General features: G+C 40.0%; 1 protein-coding gene across 4 annotated transcripts; it reads left to right on the top strand.

The window, feature by feature from the left end:
* Nucleotides 1–13356: 13356 nt before the first annotated feature.
* Nucleotides 13357–22448, top strand: LOC126281291 (polyubiquitin-A). 4 transcript variants are annotated; one of them, XM_049980117.1, is made up of 4 exons: nt 13379–13497; nt 13666–13859; nt 19524–21238; nt 21467–22448. In XM_049980117.1, exons 2-4 carry the CDS (start codon nt 13670–13672, stop codon nt 22301–22303), a joined length of 2742 nt encoding a protein of 913 aa, XP_049836074.1. In that variant the 5' UTR covers nt 13379–13497; nt 13666–13669; the 3' UTR covers nt 22304–22448. The 4 variants fall into 4 exon arrangements, with proteins under 4 accessions (XP_049836071.1, XP_049836074.1, XP_049836075.1 ...); XM_049980118.1 differs by having other exon boundaries at nt 19524–21383; nt 21840–22448; XM_049980115.1 differs by having other exon boundaries at nt 19524–21611; nt 21840–22448.
* Nucleotides 22449–22946: the final 498 nt, after the last annotated feature.

Here is a 22946-nt window from a genome sequence, read left to right as displayed (position 1 = left end):
TGAATTCTTGACCCAGATACACAAGAAGAGATATGAGTGCAGCTTATGCGTCGCGTTTTGAGGCTGTTTTTCTCTATTTCCACTCTAAAGGTCCGAAAACGAGTCACGCCATGACGTCTAAATATATGTGGAAATAAAAATCATTTGTGTAAAAGTGGGTAACACGCTGTGTATTGGTTAATGACGTGGATGACTTTGAAGAACTTGGCTTAACCGGGAAAGTGACTGGGAAGAATGATTCTTAATCATTTTTCGGGAAAGCCATTCTTAACATTGCGGCAAGAGCAAGCATAATTCACTTTGAAACAGCTGTCAACGCAAATTGGACGCATTTGGAGGTCTCTTCCAAGTGAATATGCGGAGAACTTGGTTTCAAGCATGTTTTGAAGATGCCAAGCAATTATCGACGGTGCAGGTGACATTACGTATCATTAATTGTAACTGCATTTTTTTTGTTAAATTATGATGTATGTCATATTTATGTTTGTTGTCATATACATTTTTCTACTGATGAATCCGACCATGATCTTACTTAGCAGACTGTATTTCTACTGTTATGTATACAATTGTCATGTTGTAGATATCGATGTACATACAATTGTTCGAATCCTCTGTATCAGATGCCACTGCCGATAAGTTATACCTCAATACCATTTAAGTTGTAAGTGCAGGTCATGGTGTTTAGAAGTTGTCCAAAAACAAAGAATTTATGCTCGTTATTCCCGAATAAGAATGAGCGACCTCACTATGTTATTGTCTCTATGCTTTTATGTTGATATCAGTCAGCCAGTAATGCAGCGACAACAAGGTACCGCTGCGTCTCCTTTTCGAAGAGATGTTTAAAAATAGTTGATATGTCTTCTCTTTTTAAAACGCTGCTGAAGGTTGCTGCTGACAAATTTGGTCAATGTCCTTCTGTCGACATATGTCACAACCACATCTACTTCGCATCGCATTTGGAAGTGGATGATAGAGACTACATGTTTGTCGTACCAAACATTGAGATCCCTTCTGTTTACAGCTGGAGATTGGGGAAAATGACTAATTTTATGCTTTTCTGGGATCTGTTATTCCTTTAATATTATTCCATTGTGAGTGGGGGCAATACGTAGTGGGCTCAAGGACACTAGTAGATTCCAGGCCGTAAACGAGTTCCTAGATTTTTTTGAGCGCCTTTCCACTAGATCTTCGACACGTGGTTTGTGGCAAGAGACTTCTCGAAACTGGCCAATTCTTTTGCATAAAAATTGGCAATTTTAGAGTCCTGTCGCCTCTGTATAAATTTCTGCGGACGCCCTTGTTCATAACCGATTGTTGAATGTCACAAAGCTGTTTTTATCTGTGTTAGTATATTCTGTCTGGAGGTCAGTGGCTGCGTTTGCGAGTGGGACATCGGTCAGAAGAAGAGTAAGCATGAGGAGAATTTTATTTAGTTAGTTAACTGTTGACGTAAAAGTTTTCTAACTATCGTGTCTCATCATAATGTAAAAAACTGAGAAAATTTTTACATCATGGAGCTGTACGATACTGAGAAGAAGACTGGCTCTGGACGCGGTAGCCTACGCAGTTATACACTACTGGCCACTAAAATTGCTACGCCAAAATGATAAACGGGTATTCGTTGGACAAATATATTATACCAGAACTGACATGTGATTACATTTTCACGCAGTTTGGGTGCATAGATCCTGAGAAATCGGTACCTAGAACAATCACCTCTGGCCGTAATAACGGCCTTGATACGCCTGGGCATTGAGCCAGAGCTTGGGTGGCGTGTACAGGTACAGCTGCCCATGCAGCTTCAACACGATACCACAGTTCATCAAGAGTAGTAACTAGCGTATTGTGACGAGCCAGTTGCTCGGCCACCATTGACCAGAGGTTTTCAATTGGTGAGAGATCTGGAGAATGTGCTGGCAGGACAGCGGTCTAACATGTTCTGTATCCAGAAAGGCCCGTATAGGACCTGCAACATATGGTCGTGCATTATCCTGCTTAAATGTAAGGTTTCGCAGGGATCGAATGAAGGGTAGAGCCACGGGTCGTAACACATCCGAAATGTAACGTCCACTGTTCAAAGTGCCGTCAATGCGAACAAGAGATGACCGAGACGTGTAACCAATGGCACCGCATACCATCACGTCGGGTGATACGTCAGTATGGCGATGACGAATACATGCTTCCAATGTGCGTTCACCGCGATGTCGCCAAACAAGGATGCGACCATCATGATGCTGTACACAGAACCTGGATTCATCCGAAAAAATGAAGTTTTTCCATTCGTGCCCCCAGGTTCGTCGTTGAGTAAACCATCGCAGGCGCACCTGTCTGTGATGCAGCGTCAAGGGTAACCGGAGCCATGGTCTCCGAGCTGATAGTCCACGCTGCTGCAAACGTCGTCGAATTGTTCGTGCTGTTGACTCAGGGATCGAGACGTAGCTGCACGATCCGTTACAGCCATGCGGATAAGATGTCTGTCATCTCGACTGCTAGTGATACGAGGCCGTTGGGATCCAGCACGGCTTTCCGTATTACCCTCCTGAACTCACCGATTCCATATTCTGCTAACAGTCATTGGATCACGCCCAACGCGAGCAACAATGTCGCGTTACGATAAACCGCAATCGCGATAGGCTACAATCCGACCTTTAACAAAGTCGGAAACGTGATGGTACGCATTTCTCCTCCTTACACGAGGCATTACAGCAACGTTTCACCGGGCAACGCCGGTCAACTGCTGTTTGTGTATGAGAAATCGGTTGGAAACTGTCCGCAAGTCAGCACGTTGAAGGTGTCGTCACCGGCGCCAACCTTGTGTGAATGCTCTGCAAAGCTAATCATTTGCATATCACAACATCTTCTTGCTGTCGGTTAAATTTCGCGTCTGTAGCACGTCATCTTCGTGGTGTAGCAATTTTAATGGCCAGTAGTGTAGTTACTCGTTTACATTCTCCCCCAAACGGGGTGCGATCTGGCAACGGTAAAATTTTCGCTCTTCAGTCGTTGATTAAGATAATTAAAAATACATTCACATGAATAAAAAAGATACTCTTTAACATGATGATACGTTGAAGTGTATGACCTTGAATCTGAATGGGTAATTATGATGTTATGGGATACCAACAACGTTTCCTATAGGAAGGATTCTGATATCGGTGGAATTGGAGAGTAACTGATGTATGAGAGCATGTGGGATGTGTATTGGAAAGGTTTAGAGAGGGTATGTAGGCGTAGGAGGGGGATAAGCTTGCGATTCTGCAGCGAAAGCGTACGCTGAAGCCTTCATATAGAGAAGGAACAGGCACGGAACGTTATAATTGGTAGGATGGGTAAATCTCAGGAATGAGTTCATTGTCTGAGAGGGGGGGTGGTTAAAATTAGCCTGGGAGAGGACATGGGGTGTGCTGAGATGTAAGGAATGTGGAACATGGCAGAGGCGCGGCAGTAGGGAAGGGATCTCAAGGACAAGGAGTACAATGGGATGTTGGGATTCAGTTTCGCGAGAGAGAAAGGATTGGTGGGGGAATTTCATGTGTTTGAGGAGGTCGAAAGCAGTTTTATCAGACAGCGACATGTAGGATTTCTTCTAGGCATTTTGGCTGGGAAGCCGTGACTTGCAATGACGGTACACCTGTGTGCCGCTGAAAACCACTGAAAAATAAAGGATACATCAACCAGTGTACTGTTTTGGTGTTCCTACACTGCTAGAGAAATTATCGTCAGTGCCACGGCCAAGAATAAGCTTCTCTTCTTACCCATCATTCTCTTCAAGATATCGTCTACTTCCCAGGTACCGGCAAAAAAGGGCTATGAGTAAGCGACAATTCGAACATATAACAAGGAAAAATGAGACAGTATCTTGTACACAGCTGCTATGTTACCAAGACAATCTGATTCATTCGCAAAGCTACTCCCGTGTGCCTATTGCACTAGCCGGCACGAAAAACGCATACGTGATAAATGATGTGTAATTATCTGTTTAATCAAGGTGTAACATTTTATCGTATATTTTTGGACGGAGCATGTTTTGCGAGCAAACAATTAAGCGTTGATTGTTTAGTTCACTAACTTCAATTTTTTTCTGCGCAACCTGAAAAACACTTCACTGGGTCTGATGCAATAAGGGTTTCCAGCCCTTGTAGCACGTTTTCTGTACGTTGTATTGTTCCCCATTCAATCACACGTGTTAAGCCCTGAAGATGCTGCAAAACCTTTGTTTTAATGTCTTCATTTTTTCAATTCTCAATACAGAAGTAATTTTAAGTAATGAATTTTTCATTTTAGTAGTAATTCTTCTTTTTTGATTCATCTGCCTAGTTGATTAAGGTCCAAAACAATCTCTGAAAAGGAAATGTAATTTTTTATTAAAAAAATTTCAATTTCTAAAATATTGATGTTCGGAATAAAGTTACTCTTTGTTGCATTGTACACATAATGTCTTCAGCTGAGAGTGGTTTTTGCAGACATAGTTGTTGTATCCTAAACAAGTGACTGACACTTTTTTGTCATGATGTCTTGAGCAAAAGTTACATATTTGGCTCCTTTTAGGCCCACATGAGCTTGATGGTTGGAACTGCCTGTCCAAACGAAATGCTGAATTAATTAATATTTCAAACTTGTTGGTGGAGCTGGTGCAGTAGCACGTTGTTTCATCTGCTTTTCAGTTAAGAGTTGGAGACAGTTCTTTCATAAATGACTTCGTGACATCTTTGTATTAGGATTGGAGTACTGCCATATACGTAACTGTTAAAAATAGCAATATTCATTACAGCCCAGATCAAGAGCATCCACGCCCCTGTTTGTAGAATTGTAAATTAGAATAATATCAGAGTTACCTCTCTGCTGATCAATGCGCTTATCACGGTGCATCGATGATAGCATGACTATTGATTTACTTTTGTTCGTGACAGTAGAGCATATTGTTAAGCCCTTTGTGAAACCAAATTTTGTATGTCCCACTTCATATGATTTATTGGTCAAGAATTCTGCCAGAATTTCACGTTTCTGTTTCCGAAGTGTACTAACTTATGTCTGGCAAATTATTTGTAATTCTTTAGCCAGTTCTACAGAGGTAAACCAGTTATCTCCACTACGTTTCTGTTTGTCTTAGCAATAGGTTGAACCAGCTTCAGAACAGATTGTGCTAGGATGCTTAGTTTTGATGGGTTTGGCGTTGTCGCCTTCCTTGAATAAATAAAAGCATTTAGCAGATAGTGGGATTTTGCACAAAACACACAATTTTCAGCCCATATTTTTGGGGTTTGTTTTGCTTTGCAGATACACTCTAAAAGAACAGCGTCCACGAAAACCTACTAGCATTTCATCAACTGTTGCAAATTGTGAACAGCTATAATTTGCTGCGGTGTTGGATATAAACTTGTTAAACAATTCAAAAGTAGCTGCCAACTTGTCATCTGATTGTTTTCTCTGTTCCCTTGTTGCTCGGTTATCAAATCTGATAACAGACAGAAGAAAAATAAACCGTTCCTTGGACATTGTTGCTCTAAATATTGGTCTTACTGTTAGCTCCGTAGCAAAAAGCTAGTCTGCATTCTCATGATTAGATTTACAATCACCTGCGAGATAAATCAATCAGAAAAAAGATCGTATTTCTTCTAGAGGCACATGATCAACATAAGAAGCAGTCACGCCATAATTTGCACTTACTTCAAAAATTTGTGCGCTCGTTTAATCTACTGTAGTGTTAAGCATATCATCTGTAATAAGCAGAGACCATGCTTCAAATGGCGTAGAAGGCTTACACTGCCAGTGCAGGGCCAATCAATCCCGGTAATTGAACAATAATATTAGATTTTCTTGTTTTAGAAGTACTGGGCAGGTTTAGTGACTATTTGAAACTGTTTTTCCCATAGTAGTAACTACCAGGATCCTTTTCAGAGATTTCGTCTCCTGAGACATCCAAATCAGAAATTGTTGTCACTATATTGTGAGCACTGTGTACACTTTCACAACCACTTACATCGGAATCATGTTGCTGGCTTCGTTCTTCTTCTGCAGATTCATTTTCTACATTGTCTAAATAGTCCATAACCTCTTCCGCCGTCATAGCATGTCCGTCGATGCGAATAGATTCACTACTCATTGTTAGATCACACACGCAACTCAGAAAAAACAATGCAATATTCAGAAATAATGTGCACGTAAGTACTATCGTGGGGTCTTCAGTGGCCCCAAAATCCAATTACTCTGTAACAATGTCACGACTAGTACTAACTTTTCCATGAAAACGATTGACTTCTAAAAGGATACGTACAAACTTTGGCGCAAGACCGGCGTCATTCCAGAGATAAATAGGATAATTTTTATGCTGGGGTCAAAAATGACTCCACGATAGTAACTGGGGGTTAATATGGTGCACCATTTAGCTGCATCTAGGTAGCATTATAAAAGTCGGTTAATTTAAAACTAGGACTCCAACCTGGACACCTGCCTTTCACAAGCAGTGCGCTACACGAAAACACTCCAAGCGCCAGCATGGAGGTTGCGGAGAGAGATTTCTGCTTGAGACACTATAGGTAAGTGCTAGACTACAAATACAAAGGTCTGGGGGGGGGGGAGGTCGATCGAATCACTTATTTCATTCCTGGCGGTATTTGTTATTGTGAAAAGTGCCAAGTTGCACTGTGGTTCGGAGTTCACGTTAAATTTTATGTCCGCAGATAACTGGCTGGTTTGTCATGGTCGGAGATAGGCAAGGGCATGCTCCTACCGAAAGAGCCATGCTTAGTATTGTTATAACCAACTTCGTATTAGAGTAGCATCTGTTACATTTAAATCAAACATTTAAGTATGTACCACACTCGCACGAAATATTAGTAAAATCAGTGACCATTAGGTGCGACGTAGCCCATTGGTATGACACTGGACTCGTATTCAGGAGTACAGTGGTTTCAATCCCCGTCCCACTATTCAGATTTCTAGTAGAGTCGACAAAAGATGATCCCCGACAGCGCTGTTGCCAGACCTCAAATGTGAAGTGCAAACAGCTGCAAAGCTGCAACGACACTGAGGTGTTGCCGCAGTGATACTACAGAATCGCGTTATGTAATTGTTTGAGGTGTCCGCACGAAGCAATCGCGCCAAGCCCATTGCATCTGTCAGGGATTTTCTTTCGTCGGCTCTACTATAGATTTCCATTATTTTCCGAAATCGCTTAAAGCGAATGCAGGGATGTTCCTTTGAAGGGCCATTTATTCTCCCCTTCTACCTCGTATGCTTTCTCTAATGACCTCATCGTCCACGAAATGCTAATCTCTACTCTACCTGTTTTCGACTTCATCAGAGCAGAGGTAAATTTTAGAACCGAAGGAGGAGTTGGACAAGGAGAGTCTATACCCCCAATCTCAGCAATCCAGGATGAAGTTTTCTGACGCTTCAGTTGGGAAAACAATAAGGTATTAGGGTTAATGGAGCACATCTGAACCACCTTCGTTTTCAGAACGAACCTTTCACTCTAAAAGTGGAGTATGCGCTGCTTTGAAATATCCTGACAGGTTAAACCTGAGTGCTCAACCAGGATACGAACCCGGGTCCTTGAGTTCTGCGTGCAAAACTCTTGCCGAATGAGCTATTCGGAAATGATTCAAGATTCGCCTCACATCTTAACATCTCTCTCTACATTCCAACCTTCACAGGAGGTTCTCCTTGCGAGAATAACACTTCTGGAAGTAGGGACATTGCGGAGAAATGGCTTAGCCACAGCCTAGTGGATTGCATCCATATTCACTCTGGATAACTGAGTTGGTAAAAACGCTGCCCAAGAAAGGCAAGGTTCTGGGTTCGAGCCCCAGTCCGTCACACAGTTTTAATCTAAGAAGTTGTCTCAACCGTTGTTTCTTCTCTAGCACAAAAAAACTTCAACAACTAAGAGCTTGTGTGAATGAGAGCCTGAAAATCAATTATAACAAGACTAAATAATCAACACATCGAGAAGAAAATAGTACAAATTCATAATAAAATCATAGACTCGTTGACGAGATTTTGTACTTAGGTAGTTGAGACATTGAAATTTAATGCAGGAACCAGTAAAAAGCTGAAGGTTTGTCGGCGAGCAGTAGACTCATGCATATTGGGAATTACTAAGCTAAGCAGGAAACAAAGTGGAGTGAACGGCGTAAGTATGACACTGAAGAAAATGAAATGGAGGTAACAAGGAAAATACCGGGCGAACAGAGGAGTTCCAGTGGTGGAGTCCAAGAAAAGTCTAGAAGGAGATCTAGCGGAAAATAGGTAGCTGACAATAGAACACACGCAAGAGCAACGTCGATGCATATCGCTTATACTATATTGCATGGAAAAGCCTAGAGAAAGCCGTGTCCAATACGTTCAACAGATCGTATATTCCCCAAAGAGTAGGGGAAGTCAGTCTCGTGCAGGGGTGTTACAAGAGACGGGGGTTCCAAGAGACGAGCTTGATTTGTAAGACGTGAACGCAGAAGTTCTTCTAGGAAGCCTGCGACTCCTATTTACTCGCTACTTTCGTGGTAAGATAAAGTGACAGTTCCGTGTCTTTCTACGTCGTTACTCGGCGTGTCTCTCAAGAAATTTTGTCGCGTTGACGGTAAAGCTCACAAGCGCACCTAACCTCCAGATTTTCGTCAGAAGCGCTGCTTGACTTGTGCACAGCAAGCAATTGTAGTCAGCTGCGAAGATTGGCAGAGCTGCAGGGGTTACATCTGGGAGCCCAAAGCAGCTCTGAAATTATTTTTATTCGGCGGGTATTTGCCAGCACTCGCTGTAATGGCATCTCTACTAATATGGCACGTTTTGTAAACAATGGTTTCGGATTGGAGGTAGAACGGTAAAGATGAATTAAGCAATTCCTTACACTGTATTCCGACCATATTGTAAACCGATTTTACTCCTTTAAGAAGAAGTGCATGGGGTTGATCTTTTAGAAAGATACGTCCAGACAACTTGAATGTAAGTCAATCAAGTTTCCACCCCCTTGTCACTAACTTTAAAAAATATATATACACGGTACGTAGACAATAACGAAACTCTCAAAAAAAATTTGAAAAGCAATTCACTTTAATATAAGTTTTCGTATTGATTACTACCTTACTTGCAAGACAAGAAAGAACTAGAAAAAGGGGATATTATCTTAGGGAAAGTACACGATTGTCAGTAAGAAACTCACTGTCTTTGGTCAGGAAGAAACAGTAAATTTCTCAAACTGAATGATTCTTCAAGGTTAGTTAATTATTCTGTAAATCGTATTCACGATAGAAAACACTATGTGGACCGTGTCAACAGAACACAACTAAACATAATACATCTAAAGAATATTTATATGGCTGCTTGCTGGACATTTACAGGTCTTTGCTTTTAAAAATGACTCATTATTTCTGTTTCAAGAATTCCTTTATGATAAAGGAGTTTTTGAGGAGAAACATTTTTAATTTGATTTGAAAACACATCTGTTACCCGACACATTTTATTTCCGTGGAGCTTCATAGCTTCGTATTTCACCCCTTTCTATGCAAAAACTATGATTATTTGTTAAAAACTAATGCAGATAATTTTTACTTTCAGTGTTCTACTTGTGAATATCTCTGTTACTCTCAAACTCATGGGCATCCGCAGAAACTTATGCAGGGGGGAATGGGGAGGGAGGGGGAACAATACTCAAAATTTCAATTTTTGATATAAATGAGTTGGCAGTTGCTAGACATGTTATGCCGCCGGAACTAAATGTTATAAGTAATACAAAAACTTATTGTATCCTAGGGAAATGAAGATTACCCACTCCATAATTTGTTGCAGGTATTATTACTTTGATACTTAAATGGTAAGTATCATTGAAATGATTATGGATGTGACATATTTTTGAAGTTATCGATTTGAAATTATATCCTTATAATTATGTATGAATGATTAGTAGGTAACTTAAAAGATAAAGCACTAAACTCTACACTGCAGATTAAGTGGGGGAAGATCTTCGTTGGTGCTGTGCCCAAAGCAGTCAAACAACTAGAAAACCTGGACATTGCTCTTTAATTTTTTGTTGCATTTGCTTTATCGGTTGTTTGTATTTTTGATATAAATTTACCAGAGCTGTGTATCTGCGATTGTCGAAAGTATCGAATGCTAAATAAATCTACTATGTGCTGGTTCATGGCTGTGAAACCTAAGCATTGTGGAGAACAAAGAAATGCACGAGAAAACCGCTGCTCGAAGTGACAGATCTGTTGGAGGTAACAGGAAGTACAAAATTATCGTGAAATTGAGTGTACACTTGCAACAGCATTGATTTTAAAGAAGAATAAACTTATGAAACATTTTTACAGACTTGTGAAGATGACCTTATAATTCATTACATTTGGGTTCAGTCTCTGCTGCAGAAGGATTTTTTTTTTATGTGTGCTGAACATGGCATTCAGACATTTGCCAGCAGACACCGAACGAAGCCATACTCAATTCTCGCCTACATCTTTTATCACACACTTATTGCTTCTGACGAGAATTTGAAAGCAGTGTCCTACTAGGATACTAAATATTCTGTACAACTTTCAATCACAAAATGCAACGAAAATTTTTGACACACTTGTAATGTTTTATGAGAGAGCTGATGTGCTTTCGTGCATTGCCCTCGGTGCTATTTTCAGTTCCCGCGCGTGACCAAAACGTATCTGCTTTCCTGTGTGCCAGGTGGAAGTGTGAAATCGCAAAAACGCAGCATACGCCTTGAAACTTAGCTGACCAATATGTAGTGAGGCAGAGCGCTATGTTCAGACGTTTTTACACGGTAGATAATTTAAAGCAAGACTGACAACGAGAATATACCATCATAACTGGCCGAATATCTCGCAAAATAAAAGTCGAAAATAAGTTGCGCGAAAGTAATATTGTTCGTCAGTCTGGGATCTGGATCATGTAGGGTTGATAGAGGAAATCGATAAGATCCAAACAAGAGCAGCACGGTTCGTTACAGATTCATGTAGAAAGGTAAAGCGTCACGGAGATGCTCAGCCTACTGCGGTGGCAGACGAGGTGTAAGCACCACGGTATATTCTGCTATTGTTAGTTCCCTGCAAGAGTCGACCAATATTTTGCTTCCTGCCACGTATACCAGGCGAAAAGACCGTGAAGGTAAGAGAGATTGGAGCCCACACGGAGACTACCAGCAATCATTCTTCCCGCGAAACATACGCGACTGGAACAGGAAAATGGGGAATTGACAGTGGTACACAAAATGACTTCCACCACGTATCTTGGGGAGTATGAATATTGATGGGTCACCCTCCTTCACGTGGAAAATGGCTATACAACTAACTTATGCCCATCTTTCCTCATCACAGCGTAATGCTGTAGTTTATAAGTCAGATAATGCAAGACAAGGGTTGATAAACATTGTGTAATACCGCTCGATTTTTTCTTGGTTACTATGTTTAATTGATGTACGTTTGAAAACGCATTATTTATATTGACACTGTATTTGTCAGTCTTCTGAACTTCAAAAAGATAATTAAAATATCCGGGGATAACGTGGAGATTACAATTTTTTTGTGAAATCAGATCAGCACCGGTACTCAAAATTTCACATGAAAAAGTTACTGTTACAAAGTGATATCTACGTCCAGCTTTTCCGCGAAGAGTAAGTAGTATGTACAGACCTATCTGTGTTTTATTGAATATTCTTACCCGATATAACTGCGGAATAGTTGTCTGCGATGTGTATATTTATAAAAAAAGTTGCAAGAATAATGGTGCCAAACAATTAACTTCTGGCAGATACGAAAATATTTCGTGAACAATTTATCTTCACGTCATTCATGTTTCTGCGAACAAGAAGCTATCCAACTACTGTGTTGTAACGGTGCGGATTAGACTTATACCTCATATAATTGTCCGACATTAGCAATACAGGCATTTTCCATTTACAGTCGCTCCCATCAGCCACCTCGCCGAGGTCAGCGCGAATAGCTGTAAGCTTCCCTGTGTAACCTCAAAGCTGTACCTATTATGCTTTGAATTAGTTGTTGTTGAATCCTAGGTGCTGTATGGCCATGATCGAAGAAACTAGGAATCACGACGATTCATCAACAACTATGACATCCGGTCGTGAAAGCCTTCATTGTATGAGCTTGAATTAGTTTCTACAACTATGTGTCAATGACACGTCATACAAATTTATGTTGTAATTGAGAATGAGGAGCACATGATGAGTATTTGCTAACGGCAGTAACTTAAAACTGTGGACTTCTGGCAATTGCAAATGGTATAATAGTACAAGATCAGTAAATATTGATAAAAAGTGTACCCCTTTTGTCAAGAAGTAAGAGGAAATGATTTTTCTTCTTGAAATAAAACTTGGCATGGAACAACAACATTTAGCTATCAGTGAACAGCGAGTATGAAACTTGTGAAGCGGAAGTATGCTAGAAAACGTGTGCCTAAAAAGCGAATACTGTGGAGAGTCATGTGTCTGTTCTTCATGCTAAAGAAAGTACGTTATATAAATGAACACTACAAAAAATATAAGTTATATTTATTAATACAAAAAGCGGAGGAAACACACTGGATTTATTACAAATCCAACATTTCGCCTACGTTTAATATTTCCGAATCATTAGTGCTATAAAGTAACGATTCACTCTGCTGAAATTACAATAACGTCATTTCTTCACAAAAATGAAACTATTATCTATATAACATGCAAACAAGACAACATTAAATTTGCTCTTTGTTAAATCTGGCCAGATGTTTGCACTGTTACCAGGTTGTTAACAGTTACCCCGAAAGCCAATTGCCAAAAAAGATTGGAAATAGGAAAATCCTAGATTAAGAGCACAAATCAAATGACAAAGAACGAATAAAAAAAGAGTAGTATTTAACTCTGGAACAAATTTCCCAAATTTAAATGTCATCACAAAAAACTGAGAATTTCAGCGCATAATTTGGATTATTCGGACCACAACGCGTGCTCTATTATAACTAGTAATTTGGTAACACGGGTACCTTTTTGCTTCGAGACAAGGAAATACAAGCTTAATGTAAACTGCTACTGTAAAAATGAGGCTACTATGTCGGTATGTTGTGCCATGCTTTTATGAAATTAGTAAAACGTAATTTCGAATCACCGTAGAATAACCTGAATATTCCAGAATAATTTTTTGTTAAGTGCTGTCTGTTACTACGCATTTAGTTCGTTGACAGTTGACCGCAATTCGCCTCGTCATTTTCATTGCCAACATAATACGTACGGAGTGACGTTAGACGTTAGGGTAATCTTGTAGTCCGCGTTAGGAACATCTGTATATCAATGTTGGTATGAGATACTGACGTCATTGCGGGAGTAGGGACGAAAGCGTCACGTGAGTACGATTCGACCAATGGGAGACGTCTTGCTCGCCTATACAAGGAGGAACAGCAGCTCAGCAGCCATTACACTGCAAGAGCAGTTCGCTGTGATCGTTCGATAGTGTTATTGGGAGAGCAGTTCCTTATCGGAAGGCAGTCTTATAATACTGTCAGGTAAGCTAAGGTTGCGTAGGAAACTCTGTTGCTAGTGGTACATTATTTGAATGTGTTGAAATTTACATTTTAAAGCGTATATATTGATCTGGTTTTCAACGCTTTGCTCTTCGAATGTCACATGCGCCATCTTGGCATAATAGTTACGGAACTGATATCTTTTTCCAGAAACATGCAGATCTTCGTTAAAACATTGACTGGGAAGACAATCACGTTGGAGGTTGAAGCCTCTGATACTATTGAAAATGTGAAAGCCAAAATTCAAGACAAAGAAGGGATTCCTCCTGACCAGCAGAGACTGATTTTCGCTGGGAAACAATTGGAAGATGGCAGGACATTGTCAGACTACAACATCCAGAAAGGTAAGTTTCGTGTTTGTGTTTTTTCTTTATTACCATTTTGCGTAATCTGCAGCGTACGCGTTACTTTTCCGACTTTTAGGCAGATCGTTATTTGTCACTTCTTACTATTGGGCTGGGTGTGTTCTAAACCAGTTTACTCTAATATTGTTTGAATTTTTAGTAGTATGGGTGTGGCGGGTATATATAAATTTTTGCAATAAATTCTTACTGCACTTAGTGTTTCGGTATTAATGCTTTTCGGGGGGGGGGGGGGGGGGGGGACGAGAAGGACTTAACATTTACGCCGCTTGAGTTACGTACTTCGTGCGTGGAAATGACTGGACAGTGTGACAGAGCTTCTCTGGCTTTTTAACATACCTGTATGTGCTTGTAAATGTTGGCGATATTGTCCAAAGTATGTTGTGCGGTCAGTAAAGAATACTGAAAAGCTTCGTACTGCGTGTTGCTTAGTCATGTAGAGCGCTGTATTGGTGAAACGCTGTTAAGTATCTTTTGTAGTCTCGGAAACTTTAGTCTGGGTAAAATTTTGCTTAACGGAAGCAGCGGCACAGAGTACTGATTACTGGCAACGAACGGCCATGAACGAAAATTAGTGCTGCTCGTTACCTATACTGTTTCGTAAAGTTTCCGGATGTGTTCTACAACGTGATACAGACGACAGTGCAATAATTTAATTGTAAAAGTGGCTCGGTTTTATTGTTTTGCAGTTGACAACCAGTGCAGTAATTTCTGAAATTTACATTTATTTAATGTGGGCCGCATATGACAGTAATTGTTTTGGCTTGCATTGTGGCACAGGTTCGTGCAATGGTAATTGAAGCTATAGGTAAAGACACTGGTGCCAGTTTGAGAGATCTACACAGGACATAACGTGACGACTTCTGAATATTGCTTTGGTTGGTACAAAGATAACTGTGAATGTTATTAATTTGCAGTTCTTTGTGTACTCACCAATGTAATCATCCCTTCAACACTGACCTTCCGTTAAAAGTTGAGTTTTGGAAACCCATTTGCATTTGTCAGCATGATGCAGACTGGTTAGTTTGTTACTCATATTTTCTGCTTTCACATTGGATGGCTTTGCCAACTTGCTACCAAATTGTCAGATTGTAACATATCTAAAGAGATCATGCTGCGCTAAAGATCAGTCTTTACACCACAACCAATATTTCAGCGTGTCTAATAACTAAGCCCTGTTTTGTCTGAAATTAGTCAGTATAGAGCTTTCCAGGACTTCCACTTTTATTTGCAGTGGAAATCTGCCAAAGTTGGATGTACAACAGAATACTGTTAAACTGTTTTTATGTGCTCTACTAACAGAGTAGGGTAGCAGTATGTTTTCCCATTGTCAGCACTCATATCTTTGTGTTATCTTCAGTTGTTTGAGTTATCAACAAATGAGAACAACATAAGTTGATGGGTGACAACATTGGTTTGTAGTGTTACCAATTTGGCTCAACTGGCAGTTAGTTTGGAAATAGAGCATTGTTTTCTCTGTTAAAGGTTATGAGGGCAGAGGAATTGGGCAGCTCTTTCTCATATGAGCTTTTGCAGATTACAAATGAACAAAGTTGTATCTTGGGATTTTGGTTGGAGGAAAAATTTGAATTCTGCTTGAAACTTTTCAGTTTGCATATGTTATAAAGCTAAGATTACCACATATGACCACTGGCTTTGTAATACAGTTAATTCACTGTAAACGGGTTTAATTTCTGGTTGCATTTAATGAATGTTGCCCAATGCAAATGCACTTAAGGGTCATTGCAAAATTTGAAAGAAATAGTGTGTATCGTAGGACTTCACTTCCTTTCAAGGACCAAATGAAATAATTTAGAAAACTGGCTCTGAGTGGTGCTATTGTCAGCATTTGCAAAAATGATTCAGAGGTGTTAAAATGCAAGTACAGCCAACTGAATACTTCATATGGTTGAAATGTAATTTTGGTAGGAAATATTGAGTATCTGTAGTTTCTCTTCACTGCACACCATTTATGGTGGGTTCTTTGTAGATATGTTACTATGTTGGCATTATATAGATGGGCTTTCCTTTGTGTTGAATTTTGGATTTGACCAAGGAGTAAAATTTCTTTCAACACCTGAACAGATGATCATGGCTATTTCAAAATGTGTTCATGAATGATGGGTGTGGAAGGTGTTGAGGATTTCTAAACCTTTGTCCTCAGTTAACTTCTTTCAAATTGATTTCAACAATCTAAATGTTCAGGCTTAGGTCATTAATGTTGGCAGCAATACCAGCCTCAAACAAAATAGTGCTTGTGGCAAAAGATAATATTCAGAATTTTTTGTGGAAGCTCTTTAAAGCTTATCTAGAAGCCTATCTGTATATATTGTTAACAGTATAGCAGTTCTGTGTGATCATTGTAATGGAGAGGGTGTGCTGTATGGACACTTCACGTCAAGTTTGAAACTGGATTACAAAATTTACTCGTGCACTGAAAAATGTTATCAGTAATTATTACTATCTAGTATTCAGAGGGCTGAAAAGTGCAGAAATGAATATTCAAAATGTTAGATTTTTAAGTGTAACTTTCCACCATGCTCTCCAATCACAAAATTGGTTGCATATTGACCAGACTGGTCAGGATATGCATATGATTAGTGTTTAAAATTACATACTAATGAGCAAGGGTGACAGGAATAATTCCGAATATCTTAAGTTAATACTTCATGTTACTGGTGTTTGTAGATAGCTCGAAGCATTGCCAGCCACACTTGGAAAATGAAATGCTTGGCTTGATTTCATTTTTTCATTGTCCATTGCAAATATTTACTCTAGTTTTTGATTCACTTAGTGCACTGGTTTTGTGTGTAATGGAAACACGGTACCCTGCACCATTTTTGAGAAACTGCCCTCTGCAAAGATCAGCAACATACTTGAAACTTCTTTTGTGACAAGCTGTTATTTTGGCAGTTGGTAGACTCTTTCATAAAACATACCCATCAGAAATGTCAGGTTGAGTGCCCCTGTATGGTGTAAACAGTGCTGTATAATAGACCACAAGAAAATATTGATGTTCAGTCTTTCGTGGTAGCATGTCTACATAAAATTTAACATTCATTGAGATTGTAGTACCCAGAACTTTCCATAGGGGTGGAAGTGATGCATGTGTGGAAAGTTGAATTAGGCAGCTCCTTGTAGTAAAATTGGATATTGTAATACCCAAATCCTCCAAAAATAAGCTAAAATATACCTACTCAAAAAGCAGGTAAGTCATTTGCTTTCCTTGGAGGCAAATAAAATTTAAGTGTACACCAGATGTGGCTTTAATTAAATGAAATATCAGCAGTAATTGAGATTAATACCAAAGACTAAATTTTATTGGCAAAGACACTTCGAAAATGTAACGATCTACTAAAGAGAGTGCCTACACTACACTTGTTTGTCCTTTTAGAATACTGCCGCAGTGTGGAATCCTTAGCAGATACAGCTGCCAGAGTGAATTGAAAAAGTTCAAAGAAGGCCAGCACGTTTTATACTATCGTGAAATACAGGGAATGGGTCACTGAAATTATGTAGTATTTGGGCTAGACTTCTTTTAAAAAAAGGTTTTTTGTTGCAACGGAATCTTTGACAAAATTCCATTCACTTTCTCCTCCAGATGCAAAAATATTGTCTCGTTACAATAAATTAAGAAAAGTCTGAGCTCGTGCAGACAGATGTACCTTCTTTCTGCATGCTATGAGGATAGTGGATTAATACAGAATTATGCAGGTCATTTGAACCCTCTGCCAGGCACTAGTAGGTGATTTGCAGTGTGTCAATGTAACTCAATTCAACTGGAACTTCTAACGGAAGGTGGAACGGGCTAGTGTCAGTTTTTAGCTGCACTACTTCTTTGACTCAATAGTCAAGGTGTCCCATGGTTTACCTCCGTCTGTTAAAATTATTTATTCAAATCTCTGCCTCCTTTATAACTGAATTCCAAATTTGCCACAGTTGAACCATCCCCTAGGAAAAATATTTTAAGTTTCTATAGTTTGTCACTTGACACTCGGTTAATGAATTTGGCAACTGAAAGTTCGGTCTGTACTAATGCTGCCATATTTGCAGTTCACTCTACACATGCTGGGCACATAAAGAGCTATGTTATCTTTAATGGACCATAAACTTGAATCTCACAGGCTGTCAAATTCTGGTCTGTTGGTCCTTGCAGCATACTCCCAAACATGCTGCCCTACTGTATGGCAGGAAGGCAGTCCACTTTGCCCACCTTGGCATTTTCACAAGATACCCTTCATGGGTGGTATCTTCAGCATTTGCAGTACCTCTTGCTGTAACTGTTCTCTTTGAACATGGGTCTTGAATGCTGCAATTAGTCTGAAATGTGAGTACTAATGTACTCAGGACCACTTTTGCATATTAAATGTGGTGCAAACTGTTGGCATTAAAGTGTGGGTGAGTGTTTCTCCTGTACACAAGACAGAAGCTGATCTGCCTTCTGTTAAACTAAACCATGCACAAATTGTAGCTAGCTTGCCAACCAACAGATTTGCACTTAAGATGGGGGATAACAACCTCAGGACATAATAAAAATAGCTGTCACCATCCTATAAAGAGAATGGTCCTGAACATGTTCAGTGCACTGAGCAAAAATGACATATGGTCAGAATTGCAATAGTGTGTGTGTGTGTGTGTGTGTGTGTGTGTGTGTGTGTGTGTGTGTGTGTGTGTGTGTGTGTGTGTGTAGGACGAACCGCTTGCTACTACTCTGGGGCAGAAAGTTAGGTGTGCTATAGACACGAACTGTTATAGCCTGCCTCAAAGATAATTGCCATTAAAGAAAACTATTAATGTTGCTGTGTTTACTGAGTAAAAGTGGCATGAAGGAGCTCAAAGTTGAACATGGACATATAATGAAATGAGTGCTAGTATTTTTGCCTTATTTGTGTTGAGTGTCAGTTGTAAGGGAACAGCTGAGATAAAAATGAACTGAAGGACCATAGGGAGGTGCATACTTATTGGTGGGGGGGGGGGGGGGGGGGTTGGAAGTGACAAGACTTCAGCTATCAAAAGCAAAGGATTCTTGTAAGGAGATATGAACAGCAGCTTGCATATGGTGTTGTTGGCTCTGTGCACCACCAGACCTGCAGTCCTGATGCTGACCAGAGCTGCTACAGGTTGCTAAACTTCTTTCCAAGCATGCATCACTTTACCTGTCGGGTAGGTTCAGTGCTGTAGTTGTACAATGTAACACAATGCTAGGCCCTTTAGTTGGTAGTTTTAAACTGCTCATGACAATGATGCTGTTGAAATCTAGAGTGCAGTTTGTTAAGCCAAAATTTTGGTCAAATGGTGTTAGGAAAAAAACATTGATGTTAGTGGTGTTATTAACCTATTATAGAACCATGCAGCCTTTTTAAGTACCCAGGTTGCTTGCCAAAAGGAAATGTGGTAAAGCAGTTAATAAATGTGAGCAAATGTTGCATATGTAAATTGTCCTTTACATGAAGTGTGTGTGCTTCGCCAGTCGCATGTCAATCTTTGATTTACTTTCCCCCAAATTGCTGTAAAGCAATTAAATCAAAGATTCCACGGCCAATGAAGTGTGTAAGAATGTTATTCTAACTGAATTGGAATGTAAAATGGTAAACTTAATTGCTTTGGTTGAATATTGCAAGTGATTGTGCTTTAAATTTCTTACAGAGTCAACCCTGCATCTTGTGCTGAGGTTGCGAGGAGGCATGCAGATCTTCGTGAAGACGCTGACTGGCAAGACTATTACACTTGAAGTGGAGGCATCGGACACAATTGAGAATGTAAAAGCCAAAATTCAGGATAAGGAGGGCATTCCACCAGACCAACAGAGGCTGATCTTTGCTGGAAAGCAGCTGGAAGATGGCCGAACATTGTCAGACTACAATATTCAAAAAGAGTCCACACTACATCTTGTCCTTAGGCTGAGGGGTGGCATGCAGATTTTTGTCAAAACACTCACTGGCAAGACTATAACATTGGAAGTTGAAGCATCTGATACTATTGAAAATGTCAAGGCAAAAATTCAAGATAAGGAGGGCATTCCACCAGACCAACAGAGGCTGATCTTTGCTGGAAAGCAACTGGAAGATGGTCGCACACTGTCTGATTACAATATTCAGAAGGAATCCACTCTTCACTTAGTACTAAGACTGAGGGGTGGCATGCAGATCTTTGTTAAAACATTAACTGGCAAAACAATCACATTGGAAGTAGAGGCATCTGATACAATCGAAAATGTAAAAGCAAAAATTCAGGATAAAGAAGGTATCCCACCTGATCAGCAACGTTTGATTTTTGCTGGAAAACAACTCGAAGATGGGAGAACTCTTTCAGATTACAATATCCAGAAAGAATCCACATTGCATCTGGTACTGAGATTGAGAGGTGGTATGCAGATCTTTGTGAAGACTCTCACAGGGAAGACAATAACCTTGGAAGTTGAAGCCTCTGACACTATTGAGAATGTAAAGGCAAAGATTCAAGACAAAGAAGGAATCCCACCTGATCAACAGAGACTGATATTTGCAGGAAAGCAATTGGAGGATGGTCGTACCTTGTCAGATTACAACATTCAGAAGGAATCTACTCTGCATTTGGTGCTTAGGTTGCGTGGTGGTATGCAGATTTTTGTGAAGACCCTGACTGGTAAAACAATTACTTTGGAAGTGGAAGCATCAGACACCATTGAAAACGTGAAAGCAAAGATCCAGGATAAGGAAGGCATTCCACCAGACCAACAGAGGTTGATCTTCGCAGGAAAGCAGCTGGAAGATGGTCGCACATTGTCTGATTACAACATACAGAAAGAATCCACACTGCATCTGGTGCTAAGACTTCGTGGTGGTATGCAAATTTTTGTGAAGACTCTCACTGGTAAAACCATCACACTGGAAGTAGAGGCATCAGATACAATTGAAAATGTGAAGGCAAAGATTCAAGATAAGGAAGGTATTCCACCAGACCAGCAGAGACTGATTTTTGCTGGAAAACAACTTGAAGATGGCCGTACATTGTCTGATTATAACATCCAAAAAGAGTCTACCCTTCATCTTGTTCTCAGGCTTAGGGGAGGAATGCAGATCTTTGTAAAAACACTGACAGGGAAGACAATCACTTTGGAGGTAGAAGCTTCTGACACCATTGAAAATGTTAAAGCAAAGATACAAGATAAAGAAGGCATCCCACCAGACCAACAGCGTTTGATTTTTGCCGGCAAACAGCTGGAAGATGGAAGAACATTGTCAGACTACAATATCCAAAAGGAATCTACCCTACATCTAGTGCTGAGGCTCAGAGGAGGTATGCAGATCTTTGTGAAGACCTTGACAGGCAAGACTATAACTCTGGATGTTGAAGCTTCAGATACAATTGAGAATGTTAAGGCAAAGATTCAGGATAAGGAAGGAATACCACCTGACCAACAGAGGCTTATCTTTGCTGGGAAGCAACTTGAAGATGGTAGAACTCTTTCAGATTACAATATACAGAAAGAATCCACACTACATCTGGTGCTGAGGCTACGAGGAGGTATGCAAATTTTTGTGAAGACCCTGACCGGTAAAACAATTACGTTGGAAGTGGAGGCATCAGACACAATTGAAAATGTGAAGGCAAAGATTCAAGATAAGGAAGGCATCCCTCCGGACCAGCAGCGTCTGATCTTTGCTGGTAAGCAGCTGGAAGATGGGCGAACCCTGTCTGACTACAACATTCAGAAGGAATCTACTCTGCATCTGGTGCTGAGGCTGCGTGGTGGTATGCAAATTTTTGTGAAGACTCTCACTGGTAAAACCATTACACTCGAAGTAGAAGCATCAGACACGATTGAAAATGTGAAAGCAAAGATCCAGGATAAGGAAGGCATTCCACCAGACCAACAGAGATTGATCTTTGCAGGCAAACAGCTGGAAGATGGAAGAACATTGTCAGACTACAATATCCAAAAGGAATCTACACTACATCTAGTGCTGAGGCTTCGAGGAGGTATGCAAATTTTTGTGAAGACCCTGACTGGTAAAACAATTACTTTGGAAGTGGAGGCATCAGACACAATTGAAAATGTGAAGGCAAAGATTCAAGATAAAGAAGGCATCCCTCCAGACCAGCAGCGTCTGATCTTCGCTGGTAAGCAACTGGAAGATGGGCGAACCCTGTCTGACTATAACATCCAGAAGGAATCTACTCTGCATCTTGTGTTGCGGCTGCGTGGTGGTATGCAGATTTTTGTGAAGACTCTTACTGGCAAGACCATTACGTTGGAGGTGGAAGCTTCTGACACCATAGAGAATGTGAAAGCTAAGATCCAAGATAAGGAAGGCATCCCCCCAGATCAGCAGCGACTTATCTTCGCAGGCAAACAATTGGAAGATGGACGCACACTTTCAGACTACAATATTCAAAAAGAATCCACCCTTCACTTGGTACTTCGTTTGAGAGGTGGATATTGATAAATGGAAAGTGTTCTCAAATTTAAAGTTGACTGCAAGAAATGTTTTATGCCAAAAGTATTAAATTTCATAAATTTTGAATTTTTTTTACTGTAATGGTTGCTGAACTGAATTTCTAATAAACCTGTATTTAAATTGTTTGGTACATATTGTTTTCTTTAACCTGTTGCCACTCGTTGGTGTCAAAATTGTGTACAATCAGTGAGGATAAGTTTGTATTTGAAAACCTTTATGACAAATTAAGAAATACATATGCCTACTTGCTACATGGTCTTGCTTTTGTTGTGATTCTAGTGTATTATTGAGAACAAGGCAAGTGCACACCATCTTCAAATAAATGGCATGTATGAAGCATTTTGAAAAATTTCTTGTGCATCCTTTAGCACAGGTTCAGACATCTAGAGTGCAGTATCAGTGACAGACAAGGAAAAACTTGATTTGGCTGCAGCAAATACTCGACTGCAAATTAAAAGGGACACCTTTGTTTTACTTAAGCTGAGAATGTTAATTTTGTTCCCCATGTCACTTTTAAAATTACAGGATGTAAGAATAAATGCATGCAGACAAAATTAATGTAGGAAAGTTGAACTTTGCTGCTGTTCCATTGGTTTAGGTGAGACAGCTGAAGTACTAAGTTGTTAAT

Source organism: Schistocerca gregaria, chromosome 7 (genome assembly GCF_023897955.1).
Source record: "Schistocerca gregaria isolate iqSchGreg1 chromosome 7, iqSchGreg1.2, whole genome shotgun sequence".
NCBI lineage: Eukaryota > Metazoa > Arthropoda > Insecta > Orthoptera > Acrididae > Schistocerca > Schistocerca gregaria.
Note: the sequence above shows the minus strand (reverse complement) of the source record. Positions and strands in the feature narration are given on the sequence as shown.